Below are 20361 nucleotides of genomic sequence, written 5' to 3'. Positions count from 1 at the left end.
TCGTGATAGTTGTGTATGATGAGATATAACGAGTTGGAGTCAAATATATAGAGTTGGAATGAGTAGGATAAGCCTCATTCAACATCTATAAAGAGGTTATAAGAAAAATATTGCCCTGAATGTCTTATTAGATGTTGTATAGACTTTCTAATATAATTTTCTCTTTGGATATTTATGAAAGCATCTCCATTCCATCTGGACCCTTCACCGCAATACATATTCCACTGCTGTTCTAGTAGAGCTCTGTCAGCGTAAACAGATTTCATGTTCCTGTTTAGCATAGGCAGATAGACAGAGGCCTCAAAAACATAACGTCATTCAAATAAGCCAGAATGTTTCCACAGAACATAGATCCGCTGGATGTTGAAATGGTTATGCTAGCTCACTCATCGACATCAAGCAACGGAGCTGGTTCCTCAAGGTTCACTTGACGCAAGATATGCATGCTGAGATCCCTTGCCACATAACCCACTAATGACAGACTGAACAGAGAGCGCGTGAAAGGATGTGAGAAACAATGTATTTCTACCGTCGACTAATTTCTTTCCTCGTCTTTTTTCTTTCTCTGAGAAAGAGCAATCATTTTCTCATTAGTGCTTTATTTGTTCTTTTCCCACCGTTCGACTGCAAGGGTGCTACAGAGTTTATTTGGTTGCTCTTAATTATGGGGGGGAGACGGGGAGGAAGGAGCTCTCACACCCCCATCAGAAATGAATCTCGATCAGCTGCTCCTGTAGGGCACGAGGCAACATAAAGGAATACAAACGTTTGATTGTGGCTCTCCTCCCCACACCTTTAGCGAGACTGATGAACCCACTGAAACACTGACCAGATCAATCCTGTCGTGTTGTGGAGCTCGTAATGAAGTCGTTAAACTGTGTGTCTTTGTGGAAAGGCTTCAGCACACACCGCCGGTTCACTTGTTACTTTTAGATTTATAAGGGCAGGCCCTGAGGTCTTAAAGTGAGCCGTAATAAATGGCATCAATGAGGCTGTTTCTGGGGATAACTAAATTTGCCAGCACTCTTCTCCTCAGGATCTTTTCATTTTTATACATTATTGATCTGCGCTGCTGTTTTATTAAACTCTCCTGCAGTGATTTATTTCTATAGTCTGTGCCATACATCAGAATAAAACATTGCATTGCACTTCAGTAATGAATAAACACATACAGAGCCAACACACACATACTATGCTTAAATGAATTCATTAATCAGATGAGAGGATGAATGAGAGTTCATTCTGATGCTAGCTATGGAGTGTGAAGGTACCAAAAGGATCATTACTGACAAATACTGCTAGTCCCTCCTTCAAATTGCACAGGCATGATTCCATGTGAAACACTTTCACTAACAGCTGAACATTTAATCCATCTCAAGTCTATTGAGAATTTGTTGTTGATGCTATTAGTTTATGAAAGGGAAAAATAAAAACACAGCTTCCTCATAGGAACATTAATGCATTACAGTTCTCAGCATTTCATAATATATGTCTTTGTGGTAGGCCTATCCTCTTACATTGAGACTTGCACAAGCAATTGTATACACAAACTAATTGGCATATTAGAATGAGCAGGGCTTTACTGTATTCTCACCAATAATTGATCCTGCATGAAAACACTGAGTGCATTAATTTGCCAATAGGCCATTACGCGGATGCAAGAGTGCTTGTGCATGCAAGTCTTGCATTGGGTCTGTCAGAGATTTGATGTATGGGGACTTATTGCATTCCCTCATTATTATTATTAATAACAGGGGGAAGAACCCCCATCCTCTCCTCGGAATAAATGTAATTACCGTCTTCAGTTGGCTTGGAAGTCAGACCACTACTACTAGCAACAGATACAGTCAAAGGAAATCCCGGGGTAACGCAAACACAAGCATCGTGTGAGTGGCGAGAAGTTCTGGTCCATTGCATAAAAAATAGCGAGGCTACGAATAGCCTAATATATACAGAGATTGTGTTTGTGTTTATGATTTTTCCGTTGTCTTCGATGTTTATTAAAAGCTCTGTCCCACTGACCCAATAGTTATTGTGCCATGGCAACTGTCTGGTTGCGGGAGAGGATATCAATTATTTCACGTGAGCAACGAAAAGTGAATGGGAATGACAGACACAAAATGCGTTTTCATCTTCCCCCCACTGTAGCCTTGTCAGGAACCTCTGAGATTGATAAAGATAATCATAAATGTCGTTATGGCAACATAACTCTCTCTCTCTAGCCGGTCGCCATTAGGTTTTCCGCACGGTACTTCACCTTTTTTTTTTTAAGAATTGCGCGAATGGAAGAATGAAATTGACCGTGGGAGCCATAGAAACTGTTGTTGGGTTTACCCCAACAGTAAATAGGACGTGTAAATGTCGAGGGCTAATATGGGCGCCTGGCAAAATGACATAACCTTGTATTCGTTCATAGACGTGCTATTTTATGCATAAAAAGTATATGACTCCTGTATATTCGACAGAATATTTCCTTCCGTAAAGCTCTACAGTAGGGCAATTATGCATTTTGCCATACGTAATCGTATAACAAAGGATATGATGTAATGTATATGTCTATTATATACTATTCTTAAATAGCATTTAACACACTGTATTTTATAACTTTAAATTGTTGATAGTGTCATGCTCAATATCCTTCAGTAAATTAGACAGAAAAGACAAAGACATTCTCCAAACCTCATACAAATGTACAGGCAAACAAACAAACAAACAAGTGAAAGGGGTCATTCTTCTTCCATGATTGTGAGTCCCAGATAATTGAATACTATCAGTCACACAGTCCTATTAGGGTGCAGTATAGGATAATGCCTTAGTTGAGGAGACATATTATTGAGTTAATGGCCGCTGCATGGACTGACTCCAAAAAAACAAAAACAAAAAAGAAAAAGAAAGAAAGGAAAGGAGAAAAAAAAATCTAGATTACGAGGCCATCAATCTGCATGAGTGCTTTTTCTCACTCAGAGGGAGCAATCAGTTATGAGGCTGCTGGACCTCTTCTTCTGGCCAAGACCTCAGTCTCCCCACGTTCCCCCCGCCGCCCCTCCTCCACGGGCTGTCTACAGTGAGACTGTGCAGGCAGGGATGGGGAGAGGGGGACAGAGACATTGGAGGAGAGGAGAGGAGAGGAGAGGAGAATAGAGGAGAGGAGAGGAGAGGAGAGAGGCACGAGCTGGGCTTTTGTAATAATGATGTACCCTCAGGCTGTGGAGCTGTCTATCATACGCTTCTGCCTTATACCCCCTACACACCCCCTCTCACTGCACTCCTCCTTCTCTCTCTCACACACAAACACACACACACACACACACACACACACACACACACACACACACACACACACACACACACGTTCTTTCTCCTTTCTGTATCTCTCTCTTTCTGTCTCTCTTGCTGTGATTCCCCTTTCTTGCCTCGACACACACACACACACACACACACACACACCCTCTCTCTCTCTCGCTAACTCTCTATCATTCGCACAATCGTAGCTATATCTGCCTTAACATTCTCCTCACTTCATCAGTGTTTTCACAATGAACCGACCCAAACGTACTGGTCGCCTGTTCATGAGAAAATGCATTGACAACCTTTCTCCAGCAATGTCAGGAACCCACACACATGCATTCCATTCAATTCCAACACCATTTGAGGATAATGAGATATTAAATGATTTCCTTGATTTGTTTATTAGAATCATTCTGCTGGTATAGGCCACAGCTGACTGCATCAACAGTTCAATGACGTGACAAAAGTACTTGAAAGCCATCAGGGATGGGTTTTCCAGAGCCTTCTTAACGCAACGTCATTCGTAAGTTAACCTATACCTTAAGTTCTACCTTCTTTCATAAGGTTGATCTGGACCACTCTTAGCTATGCCTTCACACAGTTTTCTGGTAACACTTTGAAGCCTAAAATATGGAGTTGGTGTCTGGACGTATGCACTCACAAATATGTCTTCCATTTCATTCTGTGCTTCATTAAATAAAAAGAAAAAACATCAGTAGCTATTCATTTGCTGTTAATTTTGGTAACACTTTATTTGGATAGTTTACCTGCAGAAACTTTAGAGACGGTTTGTTGAAATTCAAGTTCAGTCTTTTTAATTGTTCACTGAACATCACCTTAACCAAACCCAACCCCTAACCTTAACCATAAAATGTGGTTAACAGAGTTTTAACAGTTTGCTTTTGAGCATCTGTAGGGACCATCCAAATAAAGTGTGCTCTTAGTTTTTATAATCCCTTGCAAATACAAATCTAGGAGTATAATCTTGCCTACAGCCGTCCTTATTTGGGAACCTTTTTTTATTTTGACTCGCATAATATTTCTTGTTGATGTTCTTTCTAACTATGATTACCAGCGCTCTAATCTGAGTCGTGCCCATCGTACTCATATCACGCATGCTCAAACCTACGTGAATGAAATTAATGGATTCCAGAAACATGGTTCAGGAATAACCATAACTTAAGGAATACGTAGGAAGGTTTTTTGCAGGGGAACTCTTAGGATATGGTTTGGGAAACACGCGTAGTAAACAACTTTCAACTCTTCGTAAAATGCTAAGAGCCACCGTTATCGGGAAACCCATAATTATTACAATATTAAAACAGCATAAATGGGATATAGAATACAAATATAATACTTCATGTCCTTGATTCTTTGAAAGGTGATACATATATCTACAATGTATCATTCACAAAAACAGCAAAAATGAAAAGGGCATAGCCTATGTCAAGCATGTCACAGTCATTACAACTGATAATCATTAGCCTACTTGTCGTTTTCTTTCCTGATCCCTCTGTGTATGATGCACTTTGTGGTAATCTTAGTGATGAATGGTCTTTGCCAACCCTCAATTACTTACTCACTGAAGCCATTAGTCGTGTTTGGGCGTGTTTGTATTGCTACCTGCATCAAACTGCATTGGAATCAAGAATACCTAGTAGGCCTGCAGCATGGAAATGGTCTAATTAAGGACCTTCATCATATCCGTTTAAATCAACAGATGAGACGATAGCAGTGTTTACCTCTGGTGGTTTGGTGAGTCTTGTAACCTACAGCAGTACCACATGCGATTCGGCTTTGTTCAGCTGAAGTCCATTTGGAAGGCTATTAGCAATCATTGTAGGACTGTCCTCTACTTGCCTGGCATAAGGTCTCCTTACGAAAAGTGCCCGCAGGCCACTTTCCCGCCACAACGCCCGCGGCAGGGGGTGACAGCCGGCTGGTGGCAGCTCAAGGCGATGGAGGAAATTAAATTATTGCTCGCGCTGTTCAGGTTTGTAAACAACACAAAGCCAATTATACGCTTAATTACACATTAGGACTTGAGTGAGTGGCGCGTGGAGGCTACCAGCGCAGAAGCTGTGAGACACGCCGGAAGAGCAACGTTAAAATTATATATTAAAAAAGCACAACTGTGCATTAATACAAAGTTGAGGATGTCTGTCAAACCTCGCAATCCAGTAAGGTGTTGCAACTTCCATTATTTGTTTTGCTTACTTAGGCAGCTGAAATGAATTATCACATTACAATAAAGGCCTGGCTTATTTATAATTTATAATGCAAATAAGAATGTTTATCCAGCAATAGTAGCAGATGTTTTGCTTTTTGCTATAATAATTTCTGAAACAAGTTATTTTATTATCGAAATAGGTACAATAGAGTTGCAGATAAGAAATGTCATAACAGTTTCACTTGTGGGCCTTCGAGAGATTGAGACGTGACATGGCGGACTCTGAAGAACAGAGGATTTCAACAGAATTCTGTAGACCTACCTACACACTGTCTGTTATTGTAATTGCTCCCGACTTTTCTGTTTCTGTTCCTTTTTCTTTTGTCGTTCTTTGCCACATTATGATAATTTCATAACAAAGTGGACTCGTCCCTGATTCCTGATGTTGACGGTAAACAATGGAATGTTTCATTTTTACGAAACTCTGACATAGAGGTTTTATGAAAACGGAATGTATTATGATTATCGTTGTTGTTAGCGGTGGTAGTAGTAGTATCATTACGTTATTGTGATTATTGTTATTGTTATGTGTTAAGTGTTTATTACCACAACACTTGTTTTGTTTGTATGCTACTGTAAACATGGCATGTATAGTAATCTGAAATCAATTCGACGTAATAAGAATGTAAGCAATCATGAATGGAATTATATTTGCTTTTCTCAACAATTAATTGCCTATACCTCTCCAATACCAGGTTACTGTTCTGCTCACATTAGGCTACAAGATGACGTACTGAAGTTCCCGGGTGAGCAGCCCTGCGGCTCAATGTTTTCCTTTTTTTCTAACCATCTTTTTTTTCCCTTCCTCTGAGCGCAGCGTCCAGTTTAAGCCGTCTGATCGGGCCGAGAGGCGCCAGGTTATCCCGAGGGAGCAGGGAAGTCAAGGACTGTAGCTCGAAATGCAGAATAATGTAATTCAATCTGGTCAGAATTCAACCTAATTACAGCAGAAAGCACAACAGGCCGAGGGGGGCTCTGGATGCAAATGGACAGGGATGACAGGCTCATCAGTGTTATCCACGACATCCTCGAGTGGGAGGCCACTGAGCTCTCTCTCTCTCTCTCTCTCTCTCTCTCTCTCTCTCACTCTCTCTCTCTCTCTCTCTCTCTCTCTCACACACACACACACACACACACACACACACACACACACACACACACACACACACACACATACACACACACACATACACACACACATTCAGAGATAAATCATTTCTGACCCAAGGATGCATGGCAACTTTACAACGATATTTTTTTTATTGATAGCCATCCATATAATCGGTATCTTTTTAAAAACCACCAGAAGTGTCATTACTTTATGCAATGGTTTTCATTTTAACTCGGCTGACAAGCATTTAAAGAAAACAACGACCAATAGACCTACAAAGCACACCTCGACATGCCTTCATTAAAAATAACAATAGCATTAAATATAATATCGACTCTGGGGAATGTGACAAGTGGTTGCTGAAATGATTGGACACATTATTGTACCAGTCAGAGTAATTTCTGAATATTTCTAATAGAAATGAAAATATTAGTCATCCATTCAGTACATGCATAAATCCATGGTTGGCTTAATATTAAAAGCGTCGTCGTTATTTTATGCAGTGTTGTAATCTGCATTTGAGATGAGCTTTGCTGAGAATGGATTTATTCCTCTATTTGTCCATTGTGCAAACAATGGCGCAGTTGTTTGCAAATCTATCCCGGCCATCTAAAACATTCAACACCCATGAGAGGGACAGGTCACCAAACATGTTGAGGACCAAACTGTGACAAATTCCTATTGTCTACCGCTTTTGCTCCTTACTTTATTACACAGACGACCCACACACCGCCTGGAGATAACGATTCATCATCGGTTTCCATACACGCTGGAACCGACTGCAGACACAGCCCCCGGGCAACCAGCTACGGGCTTTTGTATCAGTCTCCACAAGAGTCAACCGAGTTGCCTCCCGCATGTAACATCGGGAGTGTGCAGTTTACATTAGAAATGTATGTCTGGTGAAATAGCTTTTTGTCCCAATATGAACACTTAAATTTCCCTTTAGGATTGCTCCATCGTTGAAATATTTTTCAAGTACAATAAAAATTCTAAATTTTAGAATAGGATAATCGACCGTTCAAGAAGTATAATGAAAAGAAACAAGCATTAGCTAGGCGCCAATTGTCAGGTTCAATCAAGAGAATGCTTTTCACTGTTCTGAATAATGAGAGCATAAGCTAATTAGGGCACACCATTTGGCTCTTCCTTAAATTGAGTTGTTTTTAATTGTTGATGAAAATAACTCATTAAGAACCGAAACGTCGATTTTATTGGTCACCTACTTCCAGCCATTAATTATAATTACAGACTATATATATATTTCAAATCAATAAGGTAACTGGACAAAAATACAATGAAAAATAGTTAAACATAACTACTCTCCTTTTGACGGAGATGAGTTCACAGCTTGTTTCAGTGACACTTTTGCGTAAGTATTCACAATTACAATTAACCCACTTGGAGACTTCATATTGGCTTGGTTGAGTATGATTACAGTTAGGCCTGTGTTTAATGCAGACTGCAGGACTGCCTAAAATAAAACTCAATGTTAAACCAAATGGGGGAATGAGACTCACGGCATAAGTGTGCAGGTGTGACATGCAGTGTCAGAGTTAATCAAGCACGTCACTAACAGCGATGGTGAGACTCTCAGCGACACTCCGCTCTTCATATCTCGATAGAAATCTGTGAGCAGGTAGTCGTAATCTGGGCTAGTGACCTCTTAGAACTGCAAATTGCACACACTCCAATGACCTATCTTCCAATTGCAAATGGGCACAGTCTCACTATATTCTGCATTTTTTTCTAGGCTTTGTTTAATTTCAGCATGATTTAAAACCGTTACTGCGAGGGGGCCCTGTTCTCGTTCATTTGACATCAACTCAATTTCGCTCTGCTCGTGAAAGCCATGAATACAGCACACTCTCCCATTCGATCACATTAAAGAACCAGGTTGTACTCTTGCAAAGAAATAGGTGAAGGCGTCCATTATTGATACAGCTGTGAATTCACACAATTGATTTTTATGCTTCCCCCTAGCCAGTTTGTGCTGCCGAGAAATATTTGTATTCGCGCGAAAGTTGAAATAAGAGCGTAATAAAACGATGATATATTAAATTCGTTTTCACCGTGTTGGGCTTTTATTATACGCCATTTCTCATTTTTATTGAATTGAAAGCAGGCAATCCGCGGGGTTGCTTCGGGCAGAGAAAGGTTAAATTATTTGCGCCAATCAACGTCGCTTTTGCATCACTGAGGGCTAGTCAAGCATTTCAGTTTTACCCCGTTATTGTGTGGACCTCGAGGCCACATAAATCAGTAGAATTTAATATCATGTCACCCAGCATGTCCATGAATAGCCTGCCTTGCATAAGTGACCATGTTGAATGCATGGACCACTATTACACTACAAATAATGAGTATAGCAAAGTATTCACCCCAACAAAGCGATATATGCAGATCCAAAAATACATAGCTAAAATCAATTTGGACACGTATCCAGGTGATAGGACGAACCAAAGATGATCATGGACTGCAAGATAGTAAATCTCAATGATAAATAGTCCACATTCTGTAGAAATGTCCATGCCGATCATTACTTTTTCCACTGGTTTAGGTTTGAAATTGGCGTTAGAGACATATAGAGATTTATTGCTTACTTTTTAGAGATATTGCTTACTTTCCACAAGAAATGATACAACCACCTTAAACGTGCAGACTGAAAAATGCAGTAAGTGTAAGAACCTATGTATATTGAACACACTTGAACAACTTTTCCCCACCTACCCTGCTTGTCCAGGGTGTAGACTACGGTCCTGAAGAGATGTCCAAATAAGACCGGTTGAAAGAATAAAAATAGTCATACTGAATATATTCCTGTGATAATAAATTCGATGGAATCGCCTCGTGTGCCGTTTTCATATTTACATATGTATGTGCCGTGCACATATGTTTATGTATCCTATTGATAGCCATAGCATACAGCATGACACCAGCGAAAAATAGATGCGGGTTCTTTAAGAGAGTGGAGCCGGTGGTAAACCATTGTCTATGTGGGAATCCCGGGAGCCAATGGCAGAATGTCAGACTTTGGGTAGAAGGAGTGTCTCACCTGCTGAAAAAAATCACTTCACTAAGCGCTTGAACGGGAGATTTTGTGCGTCTACCAATTAATATGCACGTTAACTCCGTTAAACGATTCATTTTAGATCACAACAAAATGTGCTAAGGCGTCTGTGTAGGTCCGGTTCTTTTTTCCCCTCAGTGATAACAACAGCCACAGTGCTCCATCCTCGCTGCAACTTGGCAACTCTTCGCTGTATGGATTTGCTACAAGACGGAGAGGTTTTGCACCGTGTTTCCTGAATTCTGATGAAAGATCTAAAATGAAGGAAACGTGAAAGAGGTTGGATAATTTGGGATCTTATACAGGTAACGGGCTCTCCGCCACGATGGATTATTTGAAATGATTTTAAGTGCGTCTGTTGTATATATCCAATTGCAATACAACCGAACATGTGGATCTTGACCATTTCAACTAATACGATTTCTTAACAAGGAGGGAAAAAAAAACTATTCTCCATGAAAGAGGATTAAACGCCTTTGCATTTCATTTCAAGAGAAAGGCGTAGAAAAGACACGAACACTATCCGATCTTAATTGACGTGGTGTAACAATCCTAAAACTAATATACAGCTATGGAGCACACTGGCATTGAAGAAGTGAACCAGACCCACCAGCAACACGAGCCCATCAGTTTTGGAATAGACCAGATTCTGAACAGCTCGGATCAGCCCAGCAGCTGCATGCTCCCGAACCGAACCAGCGACCCGGATTACCAGCTGGCCCCAAACGTCTACACCAATGGCTACAACAGTGTGTACAACCCGGCCTGCTCCATGGCAGCCGGTTTGGCAGGGTCATACAACGTGAACATGAACATGAATGTAAGCATGAATATGAACGTCAACGTGAATTCTGGGAACGCTGGAGGTGTCATCCGCGTCCCGGCCCACAGACCCATGCCACCAGCTCCTCACCCACCTCACCCTAGCCATGCACCCGGTATTGCTGCCGGGATAGCTTCGGTACCGACAGTAGCAAACATGGGAAACCCGGCCAACTTCACCTTCCCCTGGATGGAAAGCAGTAGAAGGTTTGCGAAAGACAGACTGACGGGTAAGTTTCGAAACTGGCTCGAATCCTACCAGCATTGAGTTGTTTTGGCGAAAAGTAAACCTCACCGTCACACATACGTTTATAAGATACTTACAGTGGGCCATGATAATGTCGGATTTACATAGATGTTTTCCCTCATTCAGAATATTTCCCCAATTAAATAGATATGAGTGTCTTCATTCACGTGATTTTAGGCATATCTGAAATGAATGTCTATGCAACAGTTTAAGTGAACAATTAAAATCGTTGGATTGAAAACGCAGTTTCTGTAGAATCTGTTGACAAAAGCTTTGTTGACAAAAGCATAATAACAATAATACTTATTATAATCTTATTATTATTATTATTATTTTATTTTATAGTTATTATTATTATTTGCCAATTATTCACATTTAAGTGATGTTATAGTCTATGTTTATTCATGTTTATAACACTAGGCCTACATTAGGATCATCATACAGTATTTTGTTATGACTATATCATTTGGTTTTATAAACAAAGTAGTAGTAGTAGTAATTGTAACAACAACAACAATACAAATAATAATAACTATTATTGTTGTTATTGTTATTATAAATAATTATAAATAGTCAAAGGAAAAGAACAATGTAATGCCAGTATTTCATTATGGCTGTTTTCAAAATGACATCTGTGGGCCATTCTTCAAATCTTAAATGATATAAATAATCTCATGCAAATTACCATCCTTCATTCAATTTGTGTCAACGACACCGTCATTCCTAATATAACTGAATATCAAATCTCTTGTCAGAATGGTTAAATGTCCGATGATGAAGAAATAAGTAATGCTTCACTCTCGCATTAAATCAAAGCCTGTGGTTCAGTGTCCTGCTAATTTATGTCAAATTAGCCTACTTTAGCGGTGGGCCTACAATCTAAACGTTATTAAATATTTTTAGAAAGTCCGACAGGCCTATGGCGTGTGCAAAAAGAATAATTGTACACGGGGCATGGTGATAGGCGGTATACCGAATGACCTCCAAATAGGAAATAAAATACAAAATTACATAATTCAACAATGTATGTATGCTGGAAAGAGAGTTCACGGACAGTATCATTGAAGAGTTTATTATTAATGTTGTATTAAGCGGTTTGATCGACTTCCTGTTCACAGTGTGGCCTGCATCAGTCCCAAAACATGGTTTGCAGACCTTTTTCGCAAGAATAGCCTACAGTTGAGTTTTTATTCGGCTCTTTTTTGGGATAAAGAAATATTCAGTTACGCTCATTATGGCAGCATAGGCACTTTGGATATGTACAATGTCAAGAGATAGCATAGGGGCAAGTGGCTTCAGTATATGCAGGCTTTAAGCGCAGGTGTGTCCGCCATGGACGCGCAGTATCCATTTGAACTCCACCTCTCTTCATTTGGTCAGTGTGAGTTGGTTTCTGTAATGACGTCATTCATACCAAGATGAAGATGAAGAGCATTATGGATCTCTGCACATTAAATATTAACTATGCTGTTCTTTCCTCATCAATTATTTAAGCCCTGGAATGATATGTCAACTGCACAAGCTCTTTTGTAAATATGCTTATCAATTTTACTCATGGCCACCACGGGCCACTCATTTAATATGTTTTATCTTTAGCAAGGTGGAGGTTGCGAGATCGCAATAAGCAATACGCACACTTCTTTTGTGCTAAATTTACTGTGATAACCTACCTGCTATGCTATATTTTATTATGCCGAGCAAAGACATTGAAACCTTGTGAACAACTCGAGAGAAAAATGAGCTTGCTTTAAAAAGCTTAATAAGCTAAAAGCTGCAAAAAAAGTCTATACTTTAGTTGTTTGATGCATTGGAACCTATCTGCCTTTATGTGGTCAATCCTGATCGAAACCATTACAGCTCGCATACCAGCAAACTGGCCCTCCCCAATTAAAACACATCCCCAAATTCGGTCACATCACGCACCCGTCCGGTGCTGAGACAGACCGTATGCAGCTGTAAAGCGTCTACACACAGTAGCTTCTGTCTTTATTTGAAAAGGATTTAGCGAGATGTTTGGAACATCTCTCTCCTTTTCAAACATTCCCCTCATCCTTTCAGACTGCACGTGTGCATTTCACCGCAAGTGTCACAGCGTGTCGAAGACGACGCGCAGGCACGGTGCGGCCCTGAGACCTGATATTCACCACAGGCCGGACATATCTGGACAGATTGTCGGGCTTTGAAAGGGTATACCACATGTTTTTTGTTAATTGACTCCTCGGCAGTTTGCAAGTTTATCCAAGAGAAGAAATGGATAAACAGATCAGTCCCAGATTAGTCAACAGTGGTGGTCTCTCGGGTTGGTTAAAGGTCTGATGCCGGCTTGTGCAAGTGTTTATGAATTTTCCAGTAAACTGTATCTATTTCATGCAAATTAACACATTCATCAGAAGTCGAGAAACACATGTCGACGGGATAGTATGCTTTTGTGTGAAGGCATGTGGCTATTTGCCAGAGAACATTAATCCTCTCTTTGTAAACCGCATATATTAAACGGACGTGTATGTAAACATCTTTATCGACGCCAATATATCTCAGCCATCACTATCTGAAGATGGTAGTTACGCATTCAAAATAAATATGAAGAAATAAACATAGGCGGTCTAAGCCAATGATATAGACACAAAGAGAATAACAATCCGCTCTGATGATGCCAACAGAAAAAACGAAAGCTATATAGCCTGTACATTCATTTCAGTTTATATTTTATTTCATCTCATTGCCATTACAATTTGATGGCAAAATTCGAGCCCCCCTCTTGTTGCCTGACAAAACAATGCATAACCGTAAATGTGCATGTTATATTTCAATATCCTCGGTAGAATCCATTAAGTTTATATTTATTAGATTGCTTCAGAGGTAATATTCGCAAAGGGGAAGAGAAGCGCTGTCGTATGAAAGTGATATTACGTATAAATGATTTTATTACTGTGCGCATATTCTCAACGGTAGCATTTTATTTTTTGATGTGCTCATGCCAAATTTTATTACACCGACATATCATTTAGTACACTCCCCGGCTGAATTGAAGTGATTGTTTCAGCTTCAAACTAACCCATACATCTAACTATGAGCTTAGAGGGATTTTAGTCTTATTCAGCCTAGTCTCATGGGCCAGAACTGAAGACAATTGTAAAACACGGACAAAACTAGCAGCAAATGTAGACAACATCTGAGGGGTAGACCTCCCCAGCAGTTGTAATCTGCCTTGTTACAAATACCATTTCACTGACCGGAGCCCTAAGAAAAATGTCAGGCAACGTACATAATGCTTATGCATCGCCTCATGTGTTGCTGTATTTCCTGTTATTTGAAATGATGTTGACAGCACATACTGGTTTGCTGGACGCCCTGCCAACTGCTTGAAACGTTTATGATGACAATGACCTCCTGTAATCTGTGGCGTCTCCTGTGATCTGTGAAGTGATTAAAAGCTATCACATCAAGTTACACTGACAAATGAAGAGACACGGGGCTAAATCCATTTAGCTGCCTCAGTCCTTGTAGGATGTCCAAAATGGTGGACAATCTGAAAATGTTAATAGCAGGAGTCAAATAAAGGCTGAGACATAAAAATGTCATCATGCTGCTCTCCAGAATAATGATGATATGTACAATTTACAGTTATTTGTTTTCATCCATGGATTTCCAGAATACAAATCCAGATTTCCAGTCTGTATGAGCCACATTTAAAAGTTCAACCCATCTGCTGACATTGTCTACTTGCATTGACCTTCAAGAAGGACATCACTACTGAATCCGCACCACTATGTCAAACCTGCCAGAGGTCCATGGCCACACACCTGGTCACGCTGAACTTGGATTACATGTGAACGTGACTGTATGTGCCTTCTCCATCGCTGCAGTTTCAAACATGTCCTGAAATAGAAGTAACACACAGTGCGTTCGTGCAGACATCAAAGGAGCATGTCTATCCACGAGCAGTTTGACACTTTCCATTTCTGTTTTCCATGCAAGTCTCTGCCGGAGAGATGCACAGTGGGTAGTGGTTAGTGGTTAGTGTTTCCTCTTTTGGCTACTCTAGCTGAATAAGAATTTCGTGAGCGGGCCAACGTGCTACTGAATGATACTGATATGAGTCAGTATTAACCACTGCTTTTAGAGGGTCGTTCACACTCTGGGCATCTCTGGCACTACTGTGGGCGCTATGGCAACCCACTGGGCACTATGGCACGCCTCAGCCAATGTTTTGGTGTTGTTGTTTTTCTCCCCTGTATGCTGCTGACTGTGCTCATTGCGCAGGCTGGGGTCTCAGAGGACTCAACTGCAGATGTTTTCATATGCATTTTGGCTCCTGGTGAGCCACCAAACACAACAATACAAGTGTACCTGCTGCAGTAAACAGCATGCCAGGGGAGGAGGTTTTTTTTAAGTTTTTTTGTTGAGCGGAATTTTGTTCAGGGGTAAACAGATGGGGAAAATGTCTAGGCGGGGAAAAGGTAGCAGTGGAATGACATTTTCTAAAGGGTGGAAAAATTGCAGCAACAAAGATTTTACAATAAATCAACCTTAGTTAGAATTTCAAAAAATATGCTCCCCCCTGAATCACTTTACAGAGATGTGTGTGTATTACTCTTAGAGGTTACTTTTTCATTTATGACACTATACGTAGCTAATTTAATTCTTAAATGCACCATCAAATCTAGTAAATGATGCAGGGATATCCTTTAACGTGTATAGCTGGAGAGGCAGGTTTGTGAGCTATTTTGACACATCTCTATCACTATGTGAGAGCTATGAAATACAAACTTCTTGTCGAATCTGAATCCTAGAAGGCCTCTCCTTTAAGATTCCCCTGATGACTGACACTCTTTCCAAAGGTACTGCTGTTTTAATTACATGCCTACGGCTATTAGCTCTTCAATCTGGTCTGTTCACTGAATACCGCAATTAAACTCAAAAGTGAGACTTAACATCCATTACCTCAAAATGGAGGTAATGCTTGATGCTAATAGAATTATGCAACCCATCATCACCTCCACCAAACCCCCAGGCTCCAAGCGCGAGGCCCTGACTATCTCTCCCCTCTCCCCTGTCATTCTTCAGCAGAGCAGGCAGTGGACAAACATGCAGGAGGCCCCACTATGATGCCTGGGGCTCTCCTGCCGTCCCTGCTCAGCCTTGGGGCTCTACCTGAGGGGGACATGGGCAGGGCCTCCCCCTGGAGCTCTGCGGAGATGCTAGCCAAACACTATTGCAGTAGTCCACGCATGGACTACTCCTTAGCAAAAGCAGGCCAAGGTAAGTTACTATTTGCGTTTAAGTGCCATTAGGCTCACTCTAGGTAAGACAGACTGACTGTTTCTGTTTGCATAAATATAATACTTATTCTCAAACATACCATACACATATGCATATCTATCTATCTATCTATACATATGTATGAATATAATATAGTATAGAATTATATATATTACTTTAAATTGCTGTTCTGAACAGTGCAGTGCATGCCACTGGTGGATATTCTTGTAAAACAAGCTGCAACAGAAGCTTTAGTGAAACAACTGCTGCACCATGTTTTTGGTCCCCCAGTAAGCAAGCTGAAATATTAAGTTTAAAAAAATTAACTACAGTTTTTAAAAGTAATTCAGTTTTAAATGTAAAACCTATTATATTGTTGTCCATCAGTTATCAGAGAAAACTTTTGTATTAATTGAACAAAATATATAGTTGTTTAAACAAATAGATGTAAAACAAATATGTAATAAATGTTAAATGATATAGGACGAAATGATACAATTAAACAATTTGTTTATTTGTACAGTTAATACTATGGTAAAATATTAATGATATCTAGGAGTGGTAGCAGTACTAGTTTTTCCCCATAGATATTTAAAAGAAAAACAAGCTTGTCTCAGCAATAATAGGCGTACTGAATCTGGCATTTATATCTAAGTCAACTTGAAGACTGAATTGTGTCATGGAGCTCCAGACAATAAGTGTGCTATAGGGTGAAATTCAAGAAATAAAGCTTTCTTTAGGTTGCTTTCAGTTCCTTAAGGGTGTGGGGAGGTCCTCCCAGTGGACTAACAGACTCATATTCCTTCCTGCTTCCACAGCGGCCCTGTCTCCATTCTCTGTGACTCGGAGGATCGGGCACCCTTACCAAAACCGTACGCCACCCAAGAGGAAAAAGCCACGCACGTCGTTCAGCCGCGTCCAGATCTGTGAGCTGGAGAAGCGCTTTCATCGGCAGAAGTACCTGGCGTCTGCAGAGCGCGCCACCCTGGCCAAGGCCCTGAAGATGACAGACGCTCAGGTCAAGACGTGGTTTCAAAACAGAAGGACTAAATGGAGGTATGGCCACATAGAACATTCTTGCTGCTGGTGGCATTGTGGAAATAAATGGGTTTTAATGCCAGGGACATTTTCTATAACATTACACTCTGTTTTAAAGAAAAAGTTTTCGTATTTAAAAAATATGTAGCTCAATTTTCCCTAAAAAGAAAATAGCTATTAATTATCTTGTGTACCCTTACAGTTTGGCGTTTTAAAAGGGCAAGGTTGATTATTTTTCTATTTTAATTACTATGTACGTATATGAATGATGTACATCATCAATGAGACAAAAGAAAAAAGAGTTTTTTTTTCTTTTTTCGATTGCGAACATTTAACAGACCAAATAAAAAAATTGTTCTTGAAAGATATTCTGCAAGCTCTCTGCAGAGCCTGCTAAAGATGTCACAATAATGGAGTACACTGTCCATGAAAGATATACTGCCCTTGAGCCAATTGGTAATGGAAGTTTAAGAGAAAAAGGACCCCAATGTTATTACCGACAATTGGATTTTCATGCAGTATTCATCAGCTATAGTTGATACCAATTTATTAATGAGTCAGTGTATCTCACTGTCATAAATGATCAAGGCTGTTAATCTTATAGTCATTTGTTATCAATCATTTAAGTTCTCTGCAGATCAAGGAGACATCAGCCATACAGCCCTGCTTGTTCATTTTCCCATAAAGGCTAGATTGAACGTGATAACTTTCAAATTTGCTGACAAAAAACAGACAACCGGTATGTAAAAACAGAAGTATTATGAAAAAAGATGGAGACAGGGCACATTCATTGCTAATGCCCGAATCTTGTTTTGACTTGATTTATAGTATTTTCCAAGAGCCTAAGGATGGGTATGGATAAAGGCTGTATTTGTGTGTCAACCATACGGGTAACAAGCACATGATCAAATGAGTGAAGAACAATCCGATTATGGTGATGCAGTTAGCCGTAACGTGTAGCTAATGGAAGGAAGATGGCGTGTACCAAACATGGTTTTAGGGTTACACCGGTGACTGTCTGTGACATGAAAGCTGAATTCACAGTGGCGACTAATAAGACGGTGTTCAGGTCAATCACAATAAGGCTCAATCATGTGTCCTTTTTAGTGTAACATCAAATGGAGATTCTTTTCATGAGACTATTCATAATATAAAATCTAGTGTCACGTACAGTGACATTTATGTTAATTTTATATGTTAAGGTCTTTGGCATTTTCAAGCTGCCTTTAATCACAATGACTGACTGACAGCTAAATATAAGATCATGACGTCCAGTTTTGATTTCTCTCAGTGTTTTGGATTGAGTGCAATTGGCATTCTCAATTTGCAATGCTATTAGGTTTTCACAGGCCAATCTTATTGATTTTTAAAAGCAGTGCAGTTGTACTATGCTGTAATAAAACCTCTGCTTTGAAAGACAAACTATAAAATGTGGAAATAGGTGTGTCAAGCTCGTTAAAATAGGATTTGCCATCAAATATCATGGTCCGTTGCAATTGCTTTCACCACATACTTTCAAGTGAATATGTGGGGCAAAAAATAAAGTTGGCTAATATTTACATTATGTACACTATTTAGTTAGCACTAAGATAAATATGTGTGTGTGTGTGTGTGTGTGCGTGTGCGTGTTTGTATCTGCTCATATGATTGATGATGACAATGAGTTCAGGTTTAACCTCGAAATGAACCACGAACCATGAAATGAACACACTGGTTGCCAAAACTAATACCTAAGAGCCCAGACGCAAAGGTGCACAATTTCAAAACAGGCATAAAAAAAAAAAGCACATGATGTAGGTGAGTGTGACATTAAGCTGCTTCAATGTCATAATGGTGTCTTTGCGTGTCGTAATGGTGTCTTTGCGTGTCACAATGGTGTCTTAATGGTGTCATAATGGTGTGTTTGCGTGTCACCCCCAGGAGACAGACGGCGGAGGAACGCGAGGCGGAGAGGCAGCAGGCCAATCGTCTGATGATGCAGCTTCAGCAGGAGGCCTTCCAGAAGACCCTGAGTCAGCCGCTGCAGCCGGACCCCCTGTGCCTGCACAACTCCTCCCTGTACGCGCTACAGAACTTACAGCCTTGGGCTGAGGAGAACAAGGTGACCTCTGTCACCTCCGTGGCATCCGTAGTCTGAGCACGGCTGTCTTTTTGTGTGTGTGTGTGTGTGTGTGTGTGAGGGAGAGAGAGAGAGGGAGAGAGAGAGAGGTTGTTTTATGGGAAAGGGAAGCAGTTTGTAAACAGGACATATTAGGAAGATCGGATGCCAACTGGAATAAAATAATTGAGGCTTCATTGGTTTAGTCGTAAGAAGTCATTTGATGAAAGCGAGCCCCCAGCTATAGGTTAAGTGCTTATTAGGAGGGACTGGACTGAAGGCCTTTCTGTATAATCTGGTTGTTCCTTACGTGTGTTGCCTTGCTTTTCCTGAGCACAAGCGGACAGTACAGGATATTCAGTTTTTCTCTTTACTTTCTGGTTTTAATGAACCGAACTTGAACTGCTTTGAAGAGCCAAAAGGGAACGTATGCAAGTGAAAACTTTGACTGAATGGTTTTAATGATCGTTTGTTTTTTTCCGTTTTTTTTTTTTTTTTTTGACACAGCTCTGTTCAAATCATTTAAATTTCACTAGATGTGTGTGTACTTAACCTCTTAGCGTGGAATAATTACTAGGTTCCCACTCCAGTGGATTAAGCCAAAAGTAAACACTCCTAGCTAAAATGCCACAGTGGATTAAAGCCAACGTAAGCACTCCTAGCTAAAATGCCACTTAATTGGTCTTGATGCTCCCACAGGAATCTGCCAAGTTTTTTTTCATCCCTTACGTTACCTTTCCACTCTCCCCTCAGCTGACCGTCTAACAGAGGGTGGACCTACAGTATGTCTTCACCACCTGACAAAATGGATGGATGGATTCTACCCCATCCAGACCGTCCTGCTGTCTGTCTACGTGCCGCGAGGCAGCACCCCGACACTGACTCAGCCAATGACTTGTTTGTTCTTGTTCTATTTGCTTTGACTTTGTAAAAAGAGAGAGAGAAAAAAAAAAACGACGTGATGCATGCTCCTGACGCTTCCTCTTGTGGGAGTCAAAGTCGATGAAGGTAAAGGCCTTCTGGACAGCAGTCTGCAAAACAGTTATGGTTCCTTTCCCTCCCACTCCTGGATTCCTCATGATATACATTTAAAGGTGTTTTATAATAATTAAACATACTTGTGATTTTTTGAAAAGCCATCATGCAGAAGTCTCTCTGTTTTGTGTCTGCCTCTTACTTCACTTACTTACTTTGC

General features: G+C 40.4%; 1 protein-coding gene across 1 annotated transcript; it reads left to right on the top strand.

Annotated features, from left to right (window-relative positions):
• The first annotated feature begins 9744 nt into the window (after nucleotides 1-9744).
• Nucleotides 9745-20128, top strand: tlx2 (T cell leukemia homeobox 2). The gene is made up of 3 exons (XM_031568660.2): nucleotides 9745-10751; nucleotides 16849-17086; nucleotides 18989-20128. Exons 1-3 carry the CDS (start codon nucleotides 10271-10273, stop codon nucleotides 19203-19205), a joined length of 936 nt encoding a protein of 311 aa, XP_031424520.1. The 5' UTR covers nucleotides 9745-10270; the 3' UTR covers nucleotides 19206-20128.
• The last annotated feature ends 233 nt before the right edge of the window (nucleotides 20129-20361 follow it).

Source organism: Clupea harengus, chromosome 6 (genome assembly GCF_900700415.2).
Source record: "Clupea harengus chromosome 6, Ch_v2.0.2, whole genome shotgun sequence".
NCBI classification, from domain to species: Eukaryota; Metazoa; Chordata; class Actinopteri; order Clupeiformes; family Clupeidae; genus Clupea; species Clupea harengus.
This window is presented reverse-complemented; position numbering and strand designations above follow the sequence as displayed.